General features: G+C 41.9%; 1 protein-coding gene across 1 annotated transcript in view; it reads right to left on the bottom strand.

Moving 5' to 3' along the window:
* Positions 1-24,295, bottom strand: part of Prkdc (protein kinase, DNA-activated, catalytic subunit) — a 181,501-nt gene that overhangs the window by 28,489 nt on the left and 128,717 nt on the right. Inside the window, exons 63-69 of the mRNA XM_051150565.1 lie at positions 20,895-21,100; positions 18,151-18,289; positions 17,028-17,216; positions 16,322-16,546; positions 14,283-14,391; positions 10,169-10,280; positions 2,183-2,369 (exon numbers count right to left, since the gene is read on the bottom strand). Coding sequence (XP_051006522.1) covers positions 2,183-2,369; positions 10,169-10,280; positions 14,283-14,391; positions 16,322-16,546; positions 17,028-17,216; positions 18,151-18,289; positions 20,895-21,100 — 1,167 coding nt within the window. The remainder of the gene's footprint in view (positions 1-2,182; positions 2,370-10,168; positions 10,281-14,282; positions 14,392-16,321; positions 16,547-17,027; positions 17,217-18,150; positions 18,290-20,894; positions 21,101-24,295) is intronic.

Below are 24,295 nucleotides of genomic sequence, written 5' to 3'. Positions count from 1 at the left end.
GTCTATTTTATATATGTGTAATAATATAAATATATATGTAAAAAATTAAAAATATTTAAAAAAACCAACAACAACAGATATACTAATATGAACTGGGAAAAGCCCCAGAGGCCTCAAACCTATATAAAGAAGTACAGGCAACTAAGAAATGCTAATAGATAAAGATACAGTCTTCCCAAGGGAAGAAACATCAGTTGATTATCCAACACCAAGTGATCAGCTCTGACAATATACATATAAGTGCTATGCAGACTGAACAGGCTGTATTTATGCATTTAGGAATGTATGTATGTATGCAGGCACACATTTGTGTGCTACAACAATTCATGAAGAAGAGCAAGGGAAGGGTTTGGAACAAGAAGAGGAAAGTGATGTCACTGCATTATAACCACAAAAAAGAAATAACTAAAAACCAAAAAGCTCTGGTTTTGTTTGTTTGCTTGTTTTTTCCCTAGTACTAAGAAGAAGGAACTCTCTTTCAAATAGTTGATCAGGGTAGTTGGTTTAACTGCCAGAACAATATGGCTGCTGAAGTAGCCCTTGGCTGCCTCTCAGAGGTTGAAGGACAGCCTCTATTGCGGAGGACACCAAACACTGCAGACACTCCGAAGATCTGAGCTGCTCTGACCTGAACAGTTCCTTCCTGCAGTATAGCTTTCACGGTAGTTTTAAAATACTATGCAAACTGCCGTGGGCGTGAAACGATGGTACTACCCAGCTCTGCGTCCTACACGCAGCACTCCCATGTTGGTGGTGGCCACTAACTGTCTACTTGGACTGAATGCCCACTCAACAGGAAGGACACCATGCTCGGCACTGGGCGCCTTGACAACATCCCACAGCTAATGAGGTATCTTAGAAAAGAACCTGCGGCCACTTTGCTAGAGCAGCATAGTTCCTTACTACATTTGTACATCCACTGCTTCTACAAATAAAACAATGAAGGCTGCTTGTGATCCTTAGGTCTGCATTATACTTCTTCTCTCTCTCCCTAATACCATTGGTATTTCTAGTCACCATTTCCATGCAAATATACTGTCAAAAATGCTAAAGAAAAGCAAGTATCACACAGAGATTTCCAGTTATGTTTGTGTTCCTCACAAGATCTCGCAATCATGTACTCCCCTGCTTCCTCCTCCTTCCTGTTTGTCACCCTTGGAGACACTGAGCACTGCCAGTCCCTGGAGGACCGCCATTCTGGCCTCTCTGCAGCTTAGATAGTTTTGGACATGCCTCCCCGGCTGCAGTCAGTCAACTAGGACCTGGCAGACAACATGAAGCCTTTTGGAAAGAAGATGCTTGTTTCTTTCCCCTGAAGATGCCAAAGGGAAAGTGCTTTTAGTCCAGGCAGACTGTTATGGAAGGGCACAGTGACATGTCTACAGCCATTTCCCACTACCAGTGCAAGCTGGCCACTGTCAGGGTGATTATTCACAAGTACACATAAAAGCAATGCAGGCGGAGAGCTGATGGACAGAGGCAGACTATTGCAGAAGTGCTTAGATATGCCTAATGTCAGTCTTTCAGATGGCTTCTTAATTACTGTCACTGATAAGTTTATTTTAGTCTCTGAAGCTGTTCCTAACACAGTCAAAAGAAAAGAATATATAAATAAACACTTAAACTGATAAAATAGAAAAGTTAATTATTTCTACTAGACTAAGGGTTATGAAGAAAGTTTGTAATAGCAGTCAAAAAATAATAGTAAAATAAGCAGAATATATTAAAGTATAATTTATATATTAATAAATATATAATTTTCAAGCAAGATAGGCACAAGACATCTACAAACTAAACCTTAAAAACTATAACTACAAGGGAGTCCTTTTCCTAAATGATATAAATCTGCCATTACATTTATTTGCTTCTTAAATAATAGAAAATAAACATTTTCAAATAATAAATAGGTTTTTAATAAATAGTTAACACTTTGTGGATAATTTATAATTAGTGTTTCCTCAAACTTATTTATTCTCTGACTGTTGGATATGGAACCCAGGACTTTGGTTGACAAGAATTCCTCCACTGAGGTACAACCTAGCTTCCAAAACTTCTTTCTTATAAAGAGAATAAGTAAGCCAAGTAATTATTTTTAAGGCTCATGCTTGGGAGGAAAGTTCAGAAAACGGTTAGTTCAGCAAGCTCTCAGGGAGCCTCAGATGAGCGCAGGTGGGGAAGGTACCTGCTTCCATGCACTTTCCACCATCTTCATCTTCATGGTGAACCTGCAGCTCTGGATCATGGAACGAACATCTTCCCTTGACTCACACTCTTCTCTGTCAATGGAGTCTTCGTCCTCATCTACGTCCATACTGGGATCACCTGAAGGAACAGTCAGTCTCTCCTCTATTTTACTGAGGAAGAAGCAGCTGTATAAAACAATAAAAAACGAGCTTCAATGTCAGAGTCCTGAAAGCTACTCGGATGTCTGAGAAGAGGCTGCACGGCACCACACCGCAGAACTGGACAGGTATTACGGTGCTACTTGTGTTACAGTGTAAATATATACTGAAGGGATTAGATTTCTCCCCACTTAGCAAATACACTCTTTGAAGATTACCAAAGATATCTCAACAGATTTTTTTCTATATTTTATTCACTGCCTCTATTTCCATTAAAAAAGGATTTAAATGTTTCTCTCCCAAGGAATGGGTACCACACTGTGTCTTAGATCAAAAGCCGTTTATGTCATTGTATTTCTAATCTAAGGTCCTATTCCCAGAGACAAAAATGTAAAGTAATGAAAAGGTTATAAACAATTACTGATGAGTCTGGACATTGTGGGACACATCTGTGATCTCAGAATGAGGAAAGGGAGGCAGGAGAATCAGAACAAGTCTGAGGCCAGCCTGCTTTACACAGTGAGTCCTCGGTCACTGTGTGTGAAATGTATGTACATTTTCATTTACATACAATTTTTATTATATAATTTATATGAAGTTTATATACAATTTCATACAAATACAGAAATTAAAAATATATACATTATATTTATAATTTACATATATGATTTTGTTTAAATGACATATTTTACATTAATATCAGTAGCACTGACAAAGACTGTAAAATACAAAATTTGTCCCTAATCAACAATCAAGTAACTTCCAGTTGCTCATCTAGAATCTAATTTTTTCTTTTTTTTTTTTGGTTTTTCGAGACAGGGTTTCCTCTGTGTAGCCTTGGCCATCCTGGACTCACTTTGTAGACCAGTCTGGCCTCGAACTCACAGCGATCCGCCTGCCTCTGCCTCCCGAGTGCTGGGATTAAAGGCGTGCGCCACCACGCCCGTCTCTAATTTTTTCTTTCTCTTGTCTCTCCTCCTCCTCATTTTTGGAGGGAGTTAGGGTCCTGCTATATCATTCTTAAACTTGCAGGCTCAAGCAATGCTTCCCCTTCAGATGTGTAACTACCTGGGACTTCAGGCATGAGACAGTACACAGCTGTCTCTAATTTTCTTAGAGACATCATGGTCACATAAACAAATGTGCCTCTTATCTACCTGTATGTTCCTTCTTTTTCTGGAAACCTCTAAGACATCAGCCTTTCCCTCCAGGGTTCTGCTTCTATTCTTATCTCACTCCTGGCCCCAGCCAGCTCTTCCTGCCCCTCCTCCCCATACCGTTTTTAATCTTTCATTGCTTTAAAACACAATTATAGATAAGCAACAAGATTGATCACAGATTGGATAGGGAGGCATGTGCACATGAGATGGGCTCCCAGGTAAGGAGGAATTAATCCAACTTCAGGCATCAGAGGGAAAAGAAGTGGAGGGGGAGTTGACCACACCATTGGGGACAGGGCCTGAAAGAAAACTGCCTTTCCAAGAAGTAATAGTTTTGACCATGCGATGGTACTATGATTCCTTGCAGCCTACCTCTGTGTTGTCTAGAAACTGTGTAAAATGCAAAATAAAATTCCCAAGGATGAAAAAGAACTGGAAGATGCAGGCTGTATATACAGGAGAGTAAAACTTGGCAGAAAGACAAGATTGACTTTTCTTGCTTTTTTCCCCCCCTTTTTTCTTTCTGATTTTGCCACATGGCGCCATTTGGTGCTGTGGGGCGATATGGGATGCTGGGGCCTGAGATGCTGTCCAAAGGACCCCAGACGCATCTGCAAGAGCTGTGCACAGAACTCCATATACAAGCATCCAGGTGAAGGTTGGAATCAGATCCATGTATGGATGGCTGACGACTGGGTGGTCAACAAGGCATAACCTTCTTGGTCTCCAATCCCAGTGCAACCAGCTGCCAAACAGTCACACAAAAGCCACAGTGTACAGAAGAGAATGTTCACAAATCCAAGATACAACCCAAAACTGATTTAAAAAATCAGAATAATAAAAGGATTATAAATGGAAAAGAGTCAAAAAATACATGGGTCAGAGCAATCACCTTAAACATGCTCTAAGACATCAGGAAAGCACACATGAGTGGGCTGCAGAGCTAACACTATAGTCAGGAGCACACACTACTTCCCATGGGGACTTAGTTCACTGCCCCTCCGTCAGACAGTTCACAACTGCATTACATCTGAGGTCTTTGGAATCTGTAGGTCCTCATACCCACATGTGTACAGATGTGCATGCACACACTTCAAAACAACAACACAAAACAAAAACAAAACACCTTTAACTCTACACTCAGGAGACACAGGTCTGCAGATCTCTGTGAACTCAAGCCAGCCTGATCTCCTCAGTGAGGTTCAGGCTAGCCAGGACTATACAGAGACGCTGTCTTAAAAACAGCAAACACAAAAGAGAAAGAAAATACACAGAAAAATAATGGACAGGTTTCTCAATAAAGAAAGAGAAAACAGAAAAAAAAAAAAAACCAAGTAAATTTGCAACTGGAAATAAAATACTTGCAATAAACTATTAGGGATTAAACTGGAAGATGGAGGAAAATGGTAGCAAACTTAGAGGCAGAACAGAGCACCTAAGTTCACTCTGAAGAAGAGAAAAATATACTCCAAAAATGAACAGATCCAAAGACCCATAAAACAGTATTACAATATCTGACATACATGTAGGTGGAATTCCAGAAACCGGGGAGAGAGTAGGGAAAATGTATGACACAACCTTCCCAAATATGGTGACACGTATGTACAGACTCAAGGATAAAAAAGCAAAGAAAGCCACAGCTACATCATTATCAAACTGCTGGTTAATCAATGCTCAAGGAAAAAGTCTTGAAAACAAGCAGAAAACCAGAACATATGGCCCATGGGGGAATGACTATTTGTATAACCAAGACCACTTCTTCAGAAACAGAGACCTACGTAAGGGGAGAGGAATTCACTCAGGTTCTCTATTCACAGAAAATACTGTTCAGGACCAAGCAGTGAATTAAAGGTATCTTCAGATAAAGGAAAGCTAAGATGCTGCATTCATAGGATTGGTGAAGGGAAAATGTCAAGCTGAAAGAAAACGGTGTTATAGGAACCCTGGATCTGTCACAACAAATAAGCATCGAGGTCGGTAAGTGTACCAGTGCGGATGTAACGTGCCAGAGGCTCCTTTCCTATGTGACTTGGACTGTGCTCGCCTTGCAGTGAGGCCTGTGGTTCAATGTCCAGCAAGGGTGGGAGAGCAGGATTAGTACAACACTTTTCCTGATACATAAATCTTTAGAATACATAAGACCGGTAAAGCAAAATATAATCACACGTGGCACTTTCACCATATAGTCACACACAAATCATCATCTAGTTACTTGTGATGGAAGTTTTGGTTTCTTTAAAAACTCAGTTACATTACATAAATATGTTTTTGTTTTAATCCCAACTGTGGGATATTGGGCTGCTTTAGTCTTTCCACAGTTGAAAATTGCCTTGTGAGGGGCATGGTCTTTACTGGCTCAAGTTAGTGGAATTCTGAGGACTCTGGGAGACTATAAATACAATATCTCAGAGAGAGGGAGAGGGGGGAGGGAGGGAGGGAAGGAAGGAGGGAGAGAGGGAGAGAGAGAGAGAGAGAGAGAGAGAGAGAGAGAGAGAGAGAGAGAGAGAGAGAGAGAGAGAAAGTTGGAGGAGATGAATGGAGGAGGAAGAAGGCTGCTTGTTCACTCTGCTGCATTTGCCGTTTGCTGTGGCTGGACTGCTAGGTATCCTGATGACTAAGGTTGGTATTTTCCCAAAGAAGCCACTGACCCTAGCCAGTGGGAACTAACTTTACAGAGGTCTATGTTCCCTGCCCCTTCTAACCTTCTTTCTCTCGTACCCAGGGTCAGCGGGTTGGAAGGGAGGTAGAGGCATTAAGGAACCCAAATAAAATAGAGTTGAAAAAACTAGCACCGACAGTTACTTTACAGTAACAAAAGAAGTATTTCCTCAGGAAGTAATAACATCTATCAGCGTGACAGTTAATATGAAATGTCATCTTAACAGGATCTAGAGGCACATAGGAAACAAGTCTCTAGGCATGCCTGTGAGGGATCACCTAGAGTAGGTTACCCCCTGGGCATGCTGTGAGGGATCACCTAGAGTAGGTTACCCCCTGGGCACGCTGTGAGGGATCACCTAGAGCAGGTTACCCCCTGGGCATGCTGTGAGGGATCACCTAGAGTAGGTTACCCCCTGGGCATGCTGTGAGGGATCACCTAGAGTAGGTTACCCCCTGGGCACGCTGTGAGGGATCACCTAGAGCAGGTTACCCCCTGGGCACGCTGTGGGGGATCACCTAGAGCAGGTTACCCCCTGGGCACGCTGTGAGGGATCACCTAGAACAGGTTACCCCTTGGGCATGCTGTGAGGGATCACCTAGAGCAGGTTACCCCCTGGGCACGCTGTGAGGGATCACCTAGAGCAGGTTACCCCCTGGGCACGCTGTGAGGGATCACCTAGAGCAGGTTACCCCCTGGGCATGCTGTGAGGGATCACCTAGAGTAGGTTACCCCTGGGCATGCTGTGAGGGATCACCTAGAGCAGGTTACCCCCTGGGCATGCTGTGAGGGATCACCTAGAGCAGGTTACCCCTTGGGCATGCTGTGAGGGATCACCTAGAGCAGGTTACCCCCTGGGCATGCTGTGAGGGATCACCTAGAGCAGGTTATCCCCTGGGCATGCTGTGAGGGATCACCTAGAGTAGGTTACCCCTGGGCATGCTGTGAGGGATCACCTAGAGTAGGTTACCCCCTGGGCATGCTGTGAGGGATCACCTAGAGTAGGTTACCCCTGGGCATGCTGTGAGGGATCACCTAGAGTAGGTTAACCCTGGGCACGCTGTGAGGCTGTGAGGGATCATGTAGAGTAGGTTACCCCTGGGCACGCTGTGAGGCTGTGAGGGATCACCTAGAGTAGGTTACCACCCTGGACATGCTGTGAGGGATCATGTAGAGTAGGTTACCCCCTGGGCACGCTGTGAGGGATCACCTAGAGCAGGTTACTCCCTGGGCATGCTGTGAGGGATCATGTAGAGTAGGTTACCCCCTGGTCATGCTGTTAGGGATCACCTAGAGCAGGTTATCCCCTGGGCACGCTGTGAGGGATCACCTAGATTTCCCTGGACTGGGGTCCTGGACTAAATAAAAAAGAGAAAAGCCAGTTTATAACCAGCACTTCTCATCTCTGCCTTCCTCTATGGATAAAATAGTAACCAGCTGCTTTAGGTTCTTGTTGCCATGACTTTGGAATGATGATGGGCTATATCTTTGAACTGTGAGTAGAAATGAACTCATTCTTCTTACATTATCCTGTCAGGTTAATTCATAATAGTGATAAGAAAAGTTAAAACCACAGGGAGAAACAGGCAATTCCACAGTCAATGGAGTATGACACCCCCACTTCAGCAGCTGAGGGATTGAGACAAAAAGTAACAAACTCTATAGCCATAACTGTTTGCGATTATGAAACAAGCAAGAGATGAGGACCAATTCTTTTTTTTATTAATTTATTCTTGTTACATCTCAATGTTTATCCCATCCCTTGTATCCTCCCATTCTTCCCTCCCCCCCCATTTTCCCATTATTCCCCTCCCCTATAACTGTTCCTGAGGGGAATTACCTCCCCCTGTATATTCTCATAGGGTATCAAGTCTCTTCTTGGCAACCTGCTGTCCTTCCTCTGAGTGCCACCAGGTCTCCCCCTCCAGGGGACATGGTCAAATGTGAGGCACCAGAGTACGTGAGAAAGTCATATCCCACTCTCCACTCAACTGTGGAGAATGTTCTGACCATTGGCTAGATCTGGGTAGGGGTTTAAAGTTTATCGCCTATATCATCCTTGGCTGGTGCCTTAGTTTGAGCGGGACCCTTGGGCCCAAATCTGCCTATCATAATGTTCTACTTGTAGGTTTCTAGGACCCTCTGGATCCTTCTACTTTGCTATTCTCCCACGCTTCTCTCAAGTAGAGGAGGACCAATTCTTAACAATGTCTTGTTAGGAGACTGAATAAGAAAATATGATATTTGCTACCTCCTTGACTTTGAGAGATTGTCTGTTTTTACTTTTCAGAATGTCTGCATGTCCAACCACTGGTGTAATCCCTATAACAAAGTTTGAAATTGCAAGGAATTAACAGCATATGACAGTACATGCATATTTCTAAGGTATAATGAAAAATATAAAGGATACAAAAAGAGTTGGAAGGAAGAGAGAGATTGCCTTACAATAAGATTTAAGTTGATAACCATGGAATAAGTGCTGAAACAAGAAATCATTTCCTACTGTCCAGATGAGATGAGTCAAGAGTCATCAGCAGATGAGAATGTGATATTTTAAGTTGATAATGATGAGATACGATAGATATTGATTTACATTCAGAATTTTAGACGTACCAAGATTGGAAAGATGTTTTCTTCAAGGTTGCAAAATACAAATAGCCAAAACACTAAGAATGTAACACGTATATAATTCCTAACTGTTTTGTGGTTCTTCTTGCTGTAGGTAGTTTATTGTATATATGTGTAATAACATAAATATATGTGTAAATAAATTTAATAAAAAATTGTAAAAAAAAAAAAAAAAAGAATTGGAGAGAGGTGAGTGACAGAAGAAGCAGGACATTTGCACATCTCAAACTGTATTCCAAATTAGTTTCTTATTGGTTTCAAGAAAGGGAAAAAAAGGAAGGTGGAGGCAACACAAGAGCCTGCGACTTTTACATGGCAGGATGAAACACCCAAGTCTCATGAGGAAACAAGACACAGCTACAAGGAGGAACAATTCACCAATGTCAGGAGCAGTGGGACTTAGGGGCTGCTGCAGAACTAAGAAGACTAAAGTAATAAAACCAAATGCAGCCCACACTGCTAGACTAGGCCTGACTCTACAAGGAGAAATGCTTCCAAGGACACTGATGGCACAACTGATAACACTGCAACAGGACAGCAGGCTCAAGATGAAAACAGGGAAATTTACCAAGCTGTCTGTGTAAAAGAAATGAACAGATTTTTTAAAAAGTACACAAGGTATGCTACTAATGTGCATTATTGCAATATCCAATAGCCAAGACATAAGTATGCATGAGAGAAACAGAAAAGAATAAAGATTTATGTGCTTAGGCAACAAAAAGTTAAAAAAAAAAATGTAATTGAGTAAAAAGGTACACAGGAGAAGTCTACATTTCTTCCAATTTTCCGACAAATAAGAATACTTACAAAAATAAAAAACAAAATGAAAAAATTGGTAATAGATGAAAAATAGGATGTGATACTGGGGTTGTCCCTGAGTACTGCTTGCTATGAAGATTCACAAATCATTGGCAACCTCTGATCCCGGGGCCCCTTCTTGTACAGCGTAGAGGGTGAGTGCCTCCCTTGAGACAGCACAGGGTTAGGTCGGGACAGAGTAAGAACATGAACTCAGAACTGGGAACTAACCACAACCACACCTGGGACCTAGGAAACAAAAGGCCAACTGTTAAGAACCCAAGTTTTAAAACCAGACCAATAAAGAATCACGACCCAGCAGTCTTCCTTCCTGTCTCCTGTAAAAGAGGAGCAGAAGCGGAGCTGCCTATCACAACCAGTACCTGCACCACAGCTGGGGGACAGCAAGGACCTTTCAGAAGAACTGTGGGAGTGAAGGAGTCTGTTAGAACAGCTTACATAGGCGACTGGTGTCAGAGAAGTGTGCCAGGATTATTTTTATAAGCTTTGGTTTCAAAGAACCTCCACGATGGCAATTCTGAAGAAGAACCCTCATTTGCCTCAATAAGACCATATCCTACCGATTTGTGATGATGTCATCCCAGATGTGCATTGGGTCTGTCACAGCATCTGGGTATCTGTTTGTCCAGGTTTTTAGAAGCCTCCTAAGGGGACCCAGAGATGATAAATCACCTAAAAATAAAATTAGAGACTGATCATACCCACAGCTGAATGACAAGAAGAACTTACAGAGTAGAAGCAACATTAGTAAACAGACACCTAGCTCAAATTTCTTATTTTTTAAGAATTAAAAATAAAACAAATTAGAAAACCCCTGCAAATTAGGAACAAGTAAACAAATAACCAAAAACCAGACACCTTGTCTTTCTTTCACAAAAGGAATACATGTCACTATATGAAATATAATATATTCTTCAATGTAAACTCCATCACTTCAGGATATAAAAAAAAAAAAGATGGGAATATAAACATATACAAATAATTTTACATTCATCACAGGTCTACAGTCTTTCATCTGTACTTTTAGAACTTAAAAAGCACTGAAAGCTAAATGCTTCAATAGGGCTATGGGGCACCTTCCTGAAGACCAGATGTGACATGAACCGGAACAAGGTGACTCAGTCCTTAATATCAGTGTAGGTACTGACAACTCACACTGGGTACTCATCATACGCCTCCACCCTGGGATCATGCAGGATACATTTCTAATATCTAAAACAACCTAGCTTCAGAATAATCTTTGTGATTTTGAAGTGTTACAGTACTAATGCTTAAAGCCTTGGCTTTCTCTTTCTATGGCTGGGAAGCAGTACTTAGGAATACCAACTTGGCTCAGATGGCCCTGCGTTGGCATCTTTAACTCACCACCTTTAACTGCACCACCTTATACACCTTAGTTAATTAACCTCTAGGACAATATAAAATAGGGAAAAAAACTCTACATCTAATAAAGTTGTTAGAAATTTTTAAAAATTAAAACTAAGCATAGAGTTCTCAAAAAATAAAACACAAATGGCTGAGAAATAAAGAAATGCTCAACACCCCTAGTTAGAGAAAAGCAAATCAAAACTACTTCGAGATTTCATCTTACACATGTCAGAATGGGCAAGATTAATAGAACAAATGAGAGTTTACGCTGGCGAGGATGCAAAGTAAGAGAGACACTAATCCACTGCTGGTAGGAGTACAAGTTTGTCAGGTCACTATGGAAATCACTGATCGGTCCTCAGGAAGCTGGGCGTAGGTCTACCTGAAGATCCAGCTACCATGCTCTGGGTACATACCCAAGGGCTCTATCTTACTACACAGACACTCGCTCAACCGCTTTCACTGCTGCTCTGTTCATAGTAGCCAAACGCTGGTAGCGGTCTAGATGTCCGTTAGTGGATGAACACATTAAGAAGTTGTGGCCCATACACACAACAAAATATCACTCAGTTGTTAAAAAATGAAATCATAAAATTCACAATAGTGGATGGAGCTAGAAAAATATCATCCTGAGTGAGATGACTGAAAAGTAGAAGACAAATATTGTATGTATTTACTTATATGTGGATGTTAGCTGTTAAGTCTTTGATAAACCGGCTACGATTGTGTAACTACAGCGGTTAGGAATATAGTAAGGGACTAGTGGGGAGGAAGGGGAAATAGAACATATAGTTATAGGTAGGTGGGGTTGGGGAGACCACACTGGAATGGCATGTCAAGCATGGAGGGGGAACTAGAGGGTGGAAAAGGTGGAATACAGAGAAGAACAAGTAACACTGAGGGCTGTTGAGGGTCACATGAAAACCGAACACAATAAAAGCTTTTTAAAGCCGGGCGGTGGTGGCGCACGCCTTTAATCCCAGCACTCTGAAAGCAGAGGCAGGCAAATTGCTCTGAGTTCGAGGCCAGCCTGGTCTACAAAGTCAGTCCAGGACAGCCAAGGCTACACAGAGAAACCTTGTCTTGAAACCTGACCCCCCCCAAAAAAGCTTTTCAAAACAATATAAAGAAGCCTAAATAGAGTTGCTGAATGGGGGAGATAATGCCCCAACTATACATCTTTTGGCACCAAGTGAAACTTCCAGTGCCAGGAATGAAACATTGGCCAAAAGGGCCCTGTGGAAAACCCCAAATATCTCAAGGTACAGACAAGGCCATTGGTTGCTATCCACAAACTGATGGTAAAGCCCTGTTGCTGAAGGCAACACTTACATATCTCATTAAATGTGGAGAAGTAGAGCTGGGACCTAAAGCTTTTACCCCTACTGACTAGTGTTCATGGCATTGGAAGGCACTCTGCATCCTACCAGAGAGAAAAGGTAAACACTAACCCAAGTACAAACCTTGTGACCTACAATAGTGACCTATTTGTGAGATACGCTGCTACAATAGTGACACAAAGGTCATGGAAGTAACTAGCTTCTCTCTGATTGGATTTAAGACACACTTCATGAGATGGAACACATGTCTGACACTTCTTGGTGGCCACAAATTTGAGAGTAACTAGATAGACCATGGGCCTAGGGGAAAACTAAATACTACTGTTCTGTTAAAGCAACATAGGAATAAAATGACTCCTAATGAAATTCTGCTATACCCACATGTCAGTGCCTCCCTCATATGTCAGTAGAGAGGCTTTCTCTTCCGGAGGATGGAACAAAGGCAGAGAGCCACAGTATGGGCAGTGTGCAGAGACTGAGAGATGTTGGAACACGCAGTCCTAAACGGTCTGTCTCCATCAAAGTTCTCCCCTCACACCTCAGGGAGGTATGTGAAGGAGAAGGTGGAAAGGTTCTAAATCCAGAAGGGATGGATAACTTCACGAAAACTATGTCTTCCAGACACAACAGGACTGGAAACATGAACTCACAGAGCCTGTGGCGGCATGCACAGAGCCTGCACAGGCCCCAAGTCAAATGGAGTCCCAGCGCTAAGAGGGAGAAGGGGCTACCATCTACCCTTCCTGACACCTGCTTGCAAACAAGTTGTCTGCAATGGAGTCTCACTAGGTGTACCAGCCACACTTCAGGATAGGTTCCATGCCCAGCAGTAGATGCCAACACAGAAGGAACCCGATGGTATTTTTGTAGACTTTTTCTCTCATACTGCTTTGTTTGGGCATTTTATGTCTTTTATGGTTTCTGACTTTGTGTTCTTAGGATGTGTATGTTTTAACATTCTGTTGCCTTTTTTGTTGTTGTTGCTTATTTCTTTTATAAGTAGAGAAAAAGAAAGAGTGTAATGGTGGGTGGGTGGGGAGGTGGGAAAGATCTGGGAGGAGTTGGGGGAGTGGAAACTGATCAGAATACTTTGTATGAAAATTTAAAATGATTATGGAAAGAAGACTGACATAACTCCTTAAGTTGTAGAAATAGCTGAAAAATATTTCTCTAAATTTAAAACAAGGAACAATGAGCAAACCATAAAAACGTTTCATGAATAATTTTTAACTATTCAAAAGAAAATTGAAAAAGATTTATAATGAAGACATTTCACTTTTAAAAGGATGCACTCTCTTAGACTCTTGGATGACTTTTCAAAGGAACCAGATTAAATCTGTTGGTGGTGCATGGACCTATACCATCTGTACTCTTGTCTAAAGTCTGCCCTCCGCCAGGCGTGGTAGCAAACGCCTTTAATCCCAGCACTCAGGAGGCAGAGGCTGGTGGATTGCTGTGAGTTCGAGGCCAGCCTGGTCTACAAAGCGAGTCCAGGACAGCCAAGGCTACACAGATAGACCCTGGCTTGAAAAACAAAAAACAGAAAAAACAAAAACAAAACAAAAAACCAAAGCCTCATCCCTACTATCTCCTCAGACTCACCACTCCATTCCTATTCTGGATAGGGAGGCCTCTATCCTGGCAGTGGTCTTCTGGGGAGGCCTCTATAAGCCCTTCTCCTCCATCATGCCCTTGGGCTCCTCCCTAAGGAGCCTCCTGGCTCAGTCCTGGAATCCTACTCTGAGCACTTCGAGCTGTCAGTATTTTGTTTGGCTTTTTATTTCTAGTACCCAGAACAATGGTGTTGGACTGTTTTAAACACTTAGTGACCTCAAAAGGAGCATTTTTAGAACACATCCAAGGGAGTTTCCACCCCATACATGGTTTGGCTTCATTAAACAAAAATTCAGGTGCTAAAATCCCTCCACAACTAGAAAGGGAAAAAAATGACAAGTTAAAAACTTACCGTGCTTACGTATAAAGTTGAGGAACTCCTCAATTTCTGCTAAAGTCTGTACAGATTGTAATTTGGCGAGTCTACTTCTGTGCAAGAGGACATCAATACTAGAATAATTCTAGAAAAAAGGAGGCTAGACTTGTTACAAAGGCAATATACTACTTAAAACTTTTAATATAGTTTAAAAAAACATGCTATAGCAACTACCCTATACATGTAAGAATCATACTGTGTCTTAAACAATTATGCTTAAATTAAAAAAATAATTTAGGATCTCAATTACATTTTGGTTCAACTATATCAATAGGATCAGTGTAACCTGGCTATAATGTTCCTCGTTCTAACTATCATCTACCTGTTCACCTGGTGCCCATCCACTCCAGGCCTATTTACATGGTAGGCAAACACTCTTCTATAAGTTACACTCCTAGTCTGCACTGAATTTGAAAAAAATCACAGTATCTTATAATGCAAAATTATGAATCATAGAAGCCAATTCTTTTTTGTTTATCTTTTGTGTGTGTACGTGAGGGTGGCAGCATGCCGGGGTACAAGCATGGAGTCGGACGACAACCTTGGCTGCCAGTCTTCGCTGTGGCTGTCAGTCTTCGCTGCCCTCTCTTGTTGGCTGCTCTGTAACCCAGGTTAGCTGGACTGTCCTAGTTTGCTTCTTTGTTGTTGCAATAAAATACCATGCCCAAACGCAACTTGGGGAGGGAAGGATTTATGTGGCTTATAGGTTACAGGCCATCACCAAAGGAAGCCAAGGAACTCAAAAGCAGATGTGCACTGCAGAAACTGAGGCAGAGACCATAGAAGCATGAATGCTACTTACTGGTGTTTCTCTTAGTATGCTCAGCTTTTTTTTTTCTTTAAAATTTCTTTAAATGATTCCTTTTTATCTTATATGTGCACTGGTATTTTGCCTGCATGTATGTCTGTGTGAGGGTGTCAGATCTCCTGGAACTGAAGTTACAGACTGCAGTGAGCTGCCATGTGGGTGCTGGGAATTGAACCATCCTGGTTCAGCTTGCCTTCTTAAACAACCTGGACCACCTGCCCAGGGTGGTATCACCTGGTGGGCTGGTACCACATCCATCAACAGTAAAGAAAATGCCCCACAGATAAGCCCGCAGATCAATCTGACGGAGGCACATTTCTCAATTGAGAGTCCCTGTAACCAGCAGGTAAAGAGAGAGTTTCGAGGAATTCTCTTCCATCTGCCATTTCACCAGGGGCGTGCTGAGGTTACGGATATGTGCTACCATGTCTAGTTTTACATGGCTCCTTGGAATCTAAACTGGGTCCTTGTGCTAACAAGTACTTTCTCCACTGAGCTATTTCTCCAGCACTGAAACCAAGTCTGTCTTGTCAGTTAACTAATGTACTTTAAAATGATAAAAACAAAAATGGAAACAATAAATGCCTGTGTTTCTAGGATTAATGTTGGTAAACTCTTAGTGGGTCACAAAACAACAGACCAACCCTCAACTGTGAAAACTAAAAAGAATAAAGGGCAGAAAGTAAATAGGGCACATGATCTGATTTCCCAGTCAAATTCTGCAGTGTTAATTCTTACATTAGTTTTAGATGGTCCTTTCAAAGTAAATGCCATGCATCTTAAAACAAGTACTAACCCTCCTGGTATGATAACCTGGAAGAATATTTCATGTTGTCTCTTAAACTATTGAGAAGTCAATCTGTATTGTGGCCACCCAGAGAGATTGGCTCAGTCTACGCATTCACTCATAAATCAATTAATGTAACTATTCTACAGAGAAAGATTAAACTAAAGAAATATAAAAAAGTAGAACATTTATAACAGTGGGGAAAAAAGACTGAGACAAAGAATGAGTGAAGAACACTATTAGAAAAATCCAAAGAAAGACCAGTACTATACGAGAACACACAGATTTTACTTGGTTGCGTGTGTGTGTGTGTGTGTGTGTGTGTGTGTGTGTGTGTGTGTGTGTATGTGAGAGAGAGAGAACACTATTGATACTTAAAACTATTATAAAAACAGTAAACATAATATAGATCTATTTTACCTGCATAAAAGTCTGAATGCCATTTTTAATGTAGTATGTGGCTCTGTCCATGTCATCTTGCAGGATGTAAAGGAGACTCAGCTCCTGACTGTACTGGAACTCCAGAACCTTCTGCCGCAGCTCCTGGTGCATGGCTTCATCCACAAAGGTTAGCAGAGACTGGTTGCCTTCTCCTTGAAGCAGCAGCTTCAGTTTGCTGCGGATCACATATGGCAGATATGTCTCCTGCGGAACAGCAACAATCCACTATTGACTTAGAAAGCCAATCCGAGTGAGTGCAATTATTTTCTACCTGAAATATTCTTTGGAGTTATTTTATAGTTTAAAATGTCGATATTTGATGTTGTTACATAAAACTACAATTTCAAAACCAAGCTCATCTCAAATAAGTCATGATTTATTTTTTAATCATAAAGCACGTAGGCACTTTCTATAGAAGAATGTGATCCACTTGAAGTTGGGACACACAGTGTATGCTACACATAAATCGAGGAGTTCTAGCACAGGAAGGTAGCAGCATGCATGCAGGTTGGGGCTGTGAATGCCTCCGTGGGTGGCCACAATGCAGACTGCCTTCCCAGTAGCATGAGGGACAATAGGAAATAGTCTTCCCGGTGGTCATACCGCAGAGGTAAATATCAACTGTAAAGCACATCCCATTTATTTTGAAATGGCTAGCTAACACATGATAGGAAATCCCACAAACCTGGTAAAACGGCTCACTCCACACTTTACTTAGGCCTGGAGGGCTCTCGCTGCCTAAGCTGGCTGTGGAGCAATAATCAAGTGCTTCCCACTCCGAGAGGCTGCTGTAACACTCAAGCAGTGCCAGCTCCCAAAACCCCTTCTCCGCCTCTGTGGGCTCCCCGTCAGCCCACTCCTGCTTACTCAAAGCCTGGCAGGAAGAAAAAGGTAGGGCTGCTTTATGGAGTTGAAACGAATATACACACAAATACATTTTTTTTTTTTTAAAAGAAAAGCATACATGCTAAAGACAGTCATTTCAGATTTATGACAAAGTGAGAGAAATGGGGTAATATTCAAAATATCAGTGAAAAAAAAGCAAACCAAACCAAAACCCAAAACAAAAGGAACCTTGTAGTAACAAATGAGGCCAGGCATGGGGGCACACATCTTTAATTCTAGCACTCAGGAAGTAGAGGCGACATCTCTGTGGGTTCGAGGACGGCCAGGACTACAAAGTTAGATGTTTGTAGTCAGTCAAAAACCAAACCAAACAAAACAACAAAGACACTAATGAGAAGAAAGTCATCTCGCTGAGAAACTTACAGAAAGCCAACTAAGTGATGTGTAATTTGCTTTAAGACTGTGAATTATTAATTATTCAACAAGGTCTTAGATTGAAAAGTAAAGTTAAAGACATTTGCGGACTGCTGTAGATTTCAAAGCTGAGATCACGCACTGTGTGGTCTCTTAGGCTGCAGATCCTAAAGTTTGACACCTTTTATCTGTGCCAACTTGGGATGAAATAAAACATACAAAACCAACTTACAGTCATAATCACAAAATCTATTTCATTTTATCATACTTTTTTCCTAAGTTAAAAAAAAACACCCAAATAAAAAATTTTAAAATAACAGAGTCATAGGAATAATACTTTATAGTGTTATATACTTTGTATTTTATGAAATGTTTAGTTTTTCAGTGTTGCCTTAAAAAGAACAAGATACAATAACAATTGTCACAAATGGATATTATAAAACCACATTTAGTTATTAACCTTTAACACTAAAGCTAACAGTTCTATTTTACATGTACAGAGCAAAGGCATTTAAGGAACTGATACATTTGCCAGAGACTGATTTTACCTCATTATACAGTTTAGCAGCTTGAGAATAATCGCTTCTGGCTTCTGCCAGCAGTGCCTTCTGAGTGTCCTGCTTTGTTCCTAACTCACTGCTGAAAATGCCGCGGAGGACATCATACTCCCCGATCGACCGGTATAGTCTAAAGAGAACAAAGTCCAGATCAGCAAGCATCACATTTACAACCATATTTATACAATTTTCACTAATGCTGAATGAGGATGCCATTCACTTACCAAGGATGACAAACAGAATTTTACTGGAAATAGAAAATTAAATGGCTCTGAAGTTCCTTTAAGTTTTACTTCTTTAATTACCCCAAAGCCCAAGCTGCCCTAATGTGCATTTGAAAGAAAAAAAATATCTGGAAAGATGAATGGTAAGTGGGTCACTAGTTTGAGACCAGACTACACTACACTATGAGACCCTGTCTAGAAAACAGGCCTGAAACTATGAAATGCTCATAATGTATAAGGGTTCATTACATAAGCTTCTGCCAGGTGGTCCAGTTGGAGTTACTGTCTACCCCAAAGAAAAAGTCAGAAGCAAGTAATAACGCCACACTACTGATGTTTTTGTCTATGTTCTATCTCTCACCCTACTGATGCTTTAGTCTATATTCTAGAGACTATGTTTTAGACACACACACACACACACACACACACACACACACACACACACACACACACACACACACACAGACAATCCCTCGTAGCCCTAATATTTGTTAGGGCATTTACTCATCTTTTCATCTTAATAAAAATATGGTTTGCCCTGCATAGTGGTGCATGTCGGTAACCCCAACACCAGAAGAGCGAGGCAGGGGATAATGAGTTCTAGGTGAACCTGGGCTACACAGCACTTTGTTGAAAATTATAATAACTTGACTTTGTCAAGCAAGATTCTATCACTAAGAAACTCCTGGGCTGGTGTTTTTAAAGTTTATCCCCTTTCTCCTGCATGGTTCTTTTCAAACCCCAAGCTTAGTGCAACCTTCTCCTGTGGTTACAGAGCAGTCACAGGGGAACTGCTTCCTCACCGGTTCTCCTGCTCTCTGACTTACTCCCTGGATCACACGAGCTTTGCCTGGGAAAATTGGCATATGCCTGTAATCTGAGGGGCCGCAGTAGGGGAGAAGGTGGGTGTTGAGTTGCAAGTCTGAGGCTGGCTCAGGCTTTCTTTCGGTGGGAAAATGCTTGCCTAGCTTTCACAAGGCCTTAGGTTTCTACCAAGTATGAAGGGAAAGGCCGAAGGCCTGTGAGCAGCAGGTTGTGCAGAACCCCTATGAATCATGAACCCACTAAATCCAAACTAGGGAAACTTGAACAGACATGGTTCTGTTACAGACTAGAACCTAGAGGTCAAAGGTCAGTGGCAGGGATGAGCATATAGGTGTTGAACAGCAGCAGTTCATAGTCAGAAGTTGAGTACAGAGAGATGTTATGCACAGCACAGAATGAGATCCCCGCCTACAATCGACTGGCTCCCGAGTCCCTGGATGTTTATTAAAACTTGATCAAAATGATGACTGTGATACAGCAAGAAAAGGCTAAATCGTTTAATAAAGCTAGAAAGAAATGTGTCAACTGTAAGCCTGTAAGTTATATACTATCTGTCTGTCCGTCCGCCTGCCTACCTGCCAGTCCATCTGTCTGTCCGCCTGCCTGTCAACGCCCCCATCCGTCTACTTCCCCTTCTCTCTACTGACGTATGTCTACCTACACGCCTACCGACCTGTCTGTTGCCAGACGGAAGCAGAAGCCAGGAGCTCAGCACACCAGCTAAGTGTTCTGCAACAGAGCGACTCGCGTCTCCAGCCCTTCCCCTGCCCTGCGACTCCTGCTGCAAAACAGGCCTTAAGCCTGCCTGGGCTTTCCACATGCTGGTTTTACATGTGTACTTCATTATGGCCATTTCTGCACCTCTTTGTGTCTTATTCCCCCAAAACACTGACACACGGTGCTGCCTATTGCTCAATCACACATACAAAGCTGTGGGATGACGCGGCTCCTGCAGGAAGCGTTCTCCCATTGCCCTGGCCCTCTGTCTTTCCCGTCTCAGCATTCGCCCTGTCCTGTTTGATATTCTGGTTAATTACATTTACAAGTATATACATTTTTTATCTGGCTCTTCATTTTTTGTAGAATCAGGGACTGAACCTAGGGACTCACACATGCCAAGCAAGTGCTGTGTCACTGAGCTACAGCCCTGAGACCCTTAGTTTTTTAAAGTCTGTGACTAATGTCTAATCTGTCTCACTTCTTCTGTGCCTGGCATAGTGCTTTACCAAGTCACAGTGCACAAAACTAACTGATGATAATAGTGAAAGGTAAGGACGCTGTTTTTATTTTTACTATCTTTTCACTTAGAGCCCAAAGGCCTAAAGTTGACCAACTATTTAAAATTTTTATTTTGTTGAGTGAGAGAGAGAGAGAGAGAGAGAGAGAGAGAGAGAGAGAGAGAGAGAGAAAGAGAGAGAGAGAGAGAGCGCGCGCATACACGTGCATGCACGCCTGCCTGCCGGCCAGAAGAGTGTTAGACGCCCTGGAGCTGGAGCTACGGGTGGTTGTGAACTGTCCAACATGGTTACTAAGAACCCAAAACTGAGGCATCTCTGAGATGAAGTTCTTCTAAGCATGGAGCCGGCCTCCTTACCAGCTCACTTTTCATAAAAATAAAGCCAAGTTTTTACTGCGCTACTTTGGTTGAGTTACTGTTATCCCAAGAATGGGCTAACCAAAGCTTACTTAGCAAGTTCCATCCACCGAGTAACATCAGGAGGCAAGCAAGTCTTGCCTCGGAGTCGTTTGGAGGGTGGTTCTTCGGGCACCAGCTGTAGGAGGGCCTCTTCCAGAAGACGGATACCCCCCGGCTGCTGCAGACTGGCCAGGCAGCCCACTCGAACAGCGGCCGGGTCTAGACTCAGCAAGTCTGGGTGTTGGCAACTGATTTCCTATAAAACCACATACAGCTGTTTAGACTAAAGGATTTGGATGACATCACAAGTGATTGTTTAATCTTATTAAACATAAGAGAAATAACTTTGACCTTAGTAGTAGTAGTAGTAATAGAAGTAGACAGTGATATCACAAAAGCATCTCTGTGCAATTCTATTAGCAAAATATTTATCAACATCCAATTTTTGCAAAGGGAAAAAAAACCTTTATCATTACACCTCCAATCTAAGCATTGATTTACATCAAGAAAAACACTGACAGAATGTTAAAATTAAAGATACACAGTTTTCAACATACACATCCTCTCCATATAACTAAGCAACTGAAAGTTACAGGAATATTTGTGCACTTAGCTTTAGCTGCTAAGAAAAGCAGCTGAAAAACAGATTTTATATTTATTTACCAAAAAGTAGGTAGGGAGTGACCTGCCTATTAGTCTGCAAACATAGTTCCTGTCAAGAGGTTAACTTAATGATATTTGAAAAGATGATTTCATGAATTACTATAATGGCCTATAAACACCAAAATAATAAAAAATAACCTCAACTCATTATCCAGAAGCATGGTCTCTAAGACAGCATCCCAAATGGACTGGCGTTCACATGCATATCTCTGCATCTGCATCTGGACTTGGGGAGCGACCTATAAGACCTCGGTCTCAAGCTCCCTTGACACTGTAACCCATATAACAGCCACTGTCTATGTGGCTGCAAAGAGTGATAAACAAAATTAAAGACCATAAATTCTCCAAAGCAATCAAATGAAAACGTCTGTCACCCTTACAAAGGGATAACCCATGTAAAACTGTTGCCAAGCCAATAAATTTCTATGAATAAGGCACAAAAACCATTCATATGTGGGTGATAACCAAAAGCTGTTTAACTGAATTTAAGGTTCCCTCCATAGGAGGAAAATAATGCCTGGTACTGGAAACATCCCATGCTAGTGAGGACGTATCTATTTGCGGAAAAAAAAAAATCTACTACCACCACTTTGTGAGTGAAGTGTAATTCCTTACTATATTCTAAATCTTATCCTCATAGACACAGAGAAGCAGAGCTCCCACCCCTCATGAACGAAGCTTCTCTTTACAGAAAATGGAGACCATTACCAAAAATTGCAACCGGACACAACGTGTCAGACGTGACAGACACGTGACAGACACATGACAGACGTGGGGAGCCCAGCACCAATGGATACACATATATAAACCCTACATGGTTCCAGGAACATTCCTGAGCCAGAACATCACAAAAGCTGATGTGGAACAGTCTCTTCTAGCAATGGCTACATAAACATGACTAGGACAATGGCAATGCTAGCAGACACGCTAACGTGGAGGCGGGTAACTTCATGAGGTCTAATCTTTAATCAAAGAACAAGAAGTAACTATGAGGTCTAATCTTTAATCAAAGAACAAGAAGTAACTAATGGCTGCTGGGGAGGATGAGGCTACAGAAACTGAGCCATTCCCAGAGATGAGCTCCCTCAATGTCAGCCCCAAAGCCATGTACACACAAACAATAAAAACAGGCTCAGCAGACTGGACTGACACATTTATGAATACAAACACATACACTAGATATGCAATTTGACAATAATAATCTTCAAAGAAAAAGAGGCTTTCAGTTTCAGACAGGGGAAAGGGATGGGCTGTAGAGAGGAAAGAGAAGGGGGAAAGTGACATAATTCCATTTTAATAAAAATATATCAAAACCAATAAAAATGAAAAAAATTTAAAAGCTTCATTTTTATTTTACTGTATGTGTATATGTCTGTGTGAGTGTATGCCATGTGTATCTGGGTAACCATGGAGAGTAGAAGGCAGTGTTGGATCTCGTACAGCTGCAGTTAGAGGCAGTTATGAGCCACCGAATCTGGACACTGGGAACTCAGTTCAGGTCTTCTGGAAGAGCAGGAAGCACTGTTAACTACTAAGCCAGCTCTCCATGTCCTATAATCAGTTTAAGGATAAAAGAGTTTTATTTATGTTTACTGTGTATGTATGTGTACACATAAATGGGCAAATGTGCAATGTGCATATTCATGTGGAGGTGATAGGACCAACTTGTGGCAGTCAATTCTCTCCTCCATCATGGGGTCCTAGGGACCAAACTCAAGTGATCAGGTTTGCTCACTGAGCTTTCATACTGGCTCAGAAGACATTCGTTAAACATGATATTGACGAGGCCTGGTTAAATAAGTCTAGCTGACTGCATGACAGGCTTCAGTTTCTTGTTAGTTCAGAACAGGCTTAAGCCTCCATTCCTCAGAAATGAGCTCAGCAGTCACTGGAAATCCTGCAGAAAGATGGGCAGCCAACCAGAGATGGCTGGTCTGGAAATCTCTTGTCTTATGTTTAACTCATGACCACTGACTCAAACTTGAGTTTTTTAGTTTAAATGCTCCAATCATGCTGAAGATTACCTAAACTCTTTTGGACTTCCCAAGATGGTTTTAAAAAGAGCCTGCGAGCTCACCTCGGGGTCACCATTGTGCCTAGTTGGTGACCCCAGCAACTTCTTGTTGCTTGAATACTATTTAAGTCTGGGGTCTTTCCATCAGCACATTCAGGACCCTAACAATATAATCTGGCAAGGGTGCTGGAGCAACAACTGAAAGTGTACTGATGCTAAGTTCTCTGCTGCTGCTGAGTCTCCTCAGAGAAAACTCCTCTGACCTATGACTAGGTATCTGCAATGACAGCCATACCTGGCCCAATAAAGAGGCCACTTACTTAACCTGCAGGCTTACTGGTCTACATAATTTTAATAGTTCCATATCACTCAAGGACTACAGCACATCACTTTATTCTTCGCTTTGTTTCTTAGTGACACTTGTGAAGAATGAAAGTTTGGGGTGGCATGAGTTTTGTTTCTTCATGGCTGTGGCCCATCACTGAGAACAAAGCTCGGCATATGCTCCATCAACACTGCAAGGCGGGAAAGAATTTGCTGAAATACTACTGAGGGAAAACAATTAAGAACATAGAGAGGGTTGGGGCTTCAGGAAGTGACTTAGTTGTTAAGTTCTGTGCCATGTAAACATACAGTCACCTGACACAGCTCAGATGACTAGGACCTGTGTAAAATGCTGAGTACATTTAGAATTCCAGCACTGGAAGGCAGAGAGGAGGATCGAGGGAGCTGGACTGCCAGCCCAATCTAGCTGAGTCATTGAGCTCCAGGTTA

Source organism: Acomys russatus, chromosome 8, assembly GCF_903995435.1.
Source record: "Acomys russatus chromosome 8, mAcoRus1.1, whole genome shotgun sequence".
NCBI classification, from domain to species: Eukaryota; Metazoa; Chordata; class Mammalia; order Rodentia; family Muridae; genus Acomys; species Acomys russatus.
Note: the sequence above shows the minus strand (reverse complement) of the source record. Positions and strands in the feature narration are given on the sequence as shown.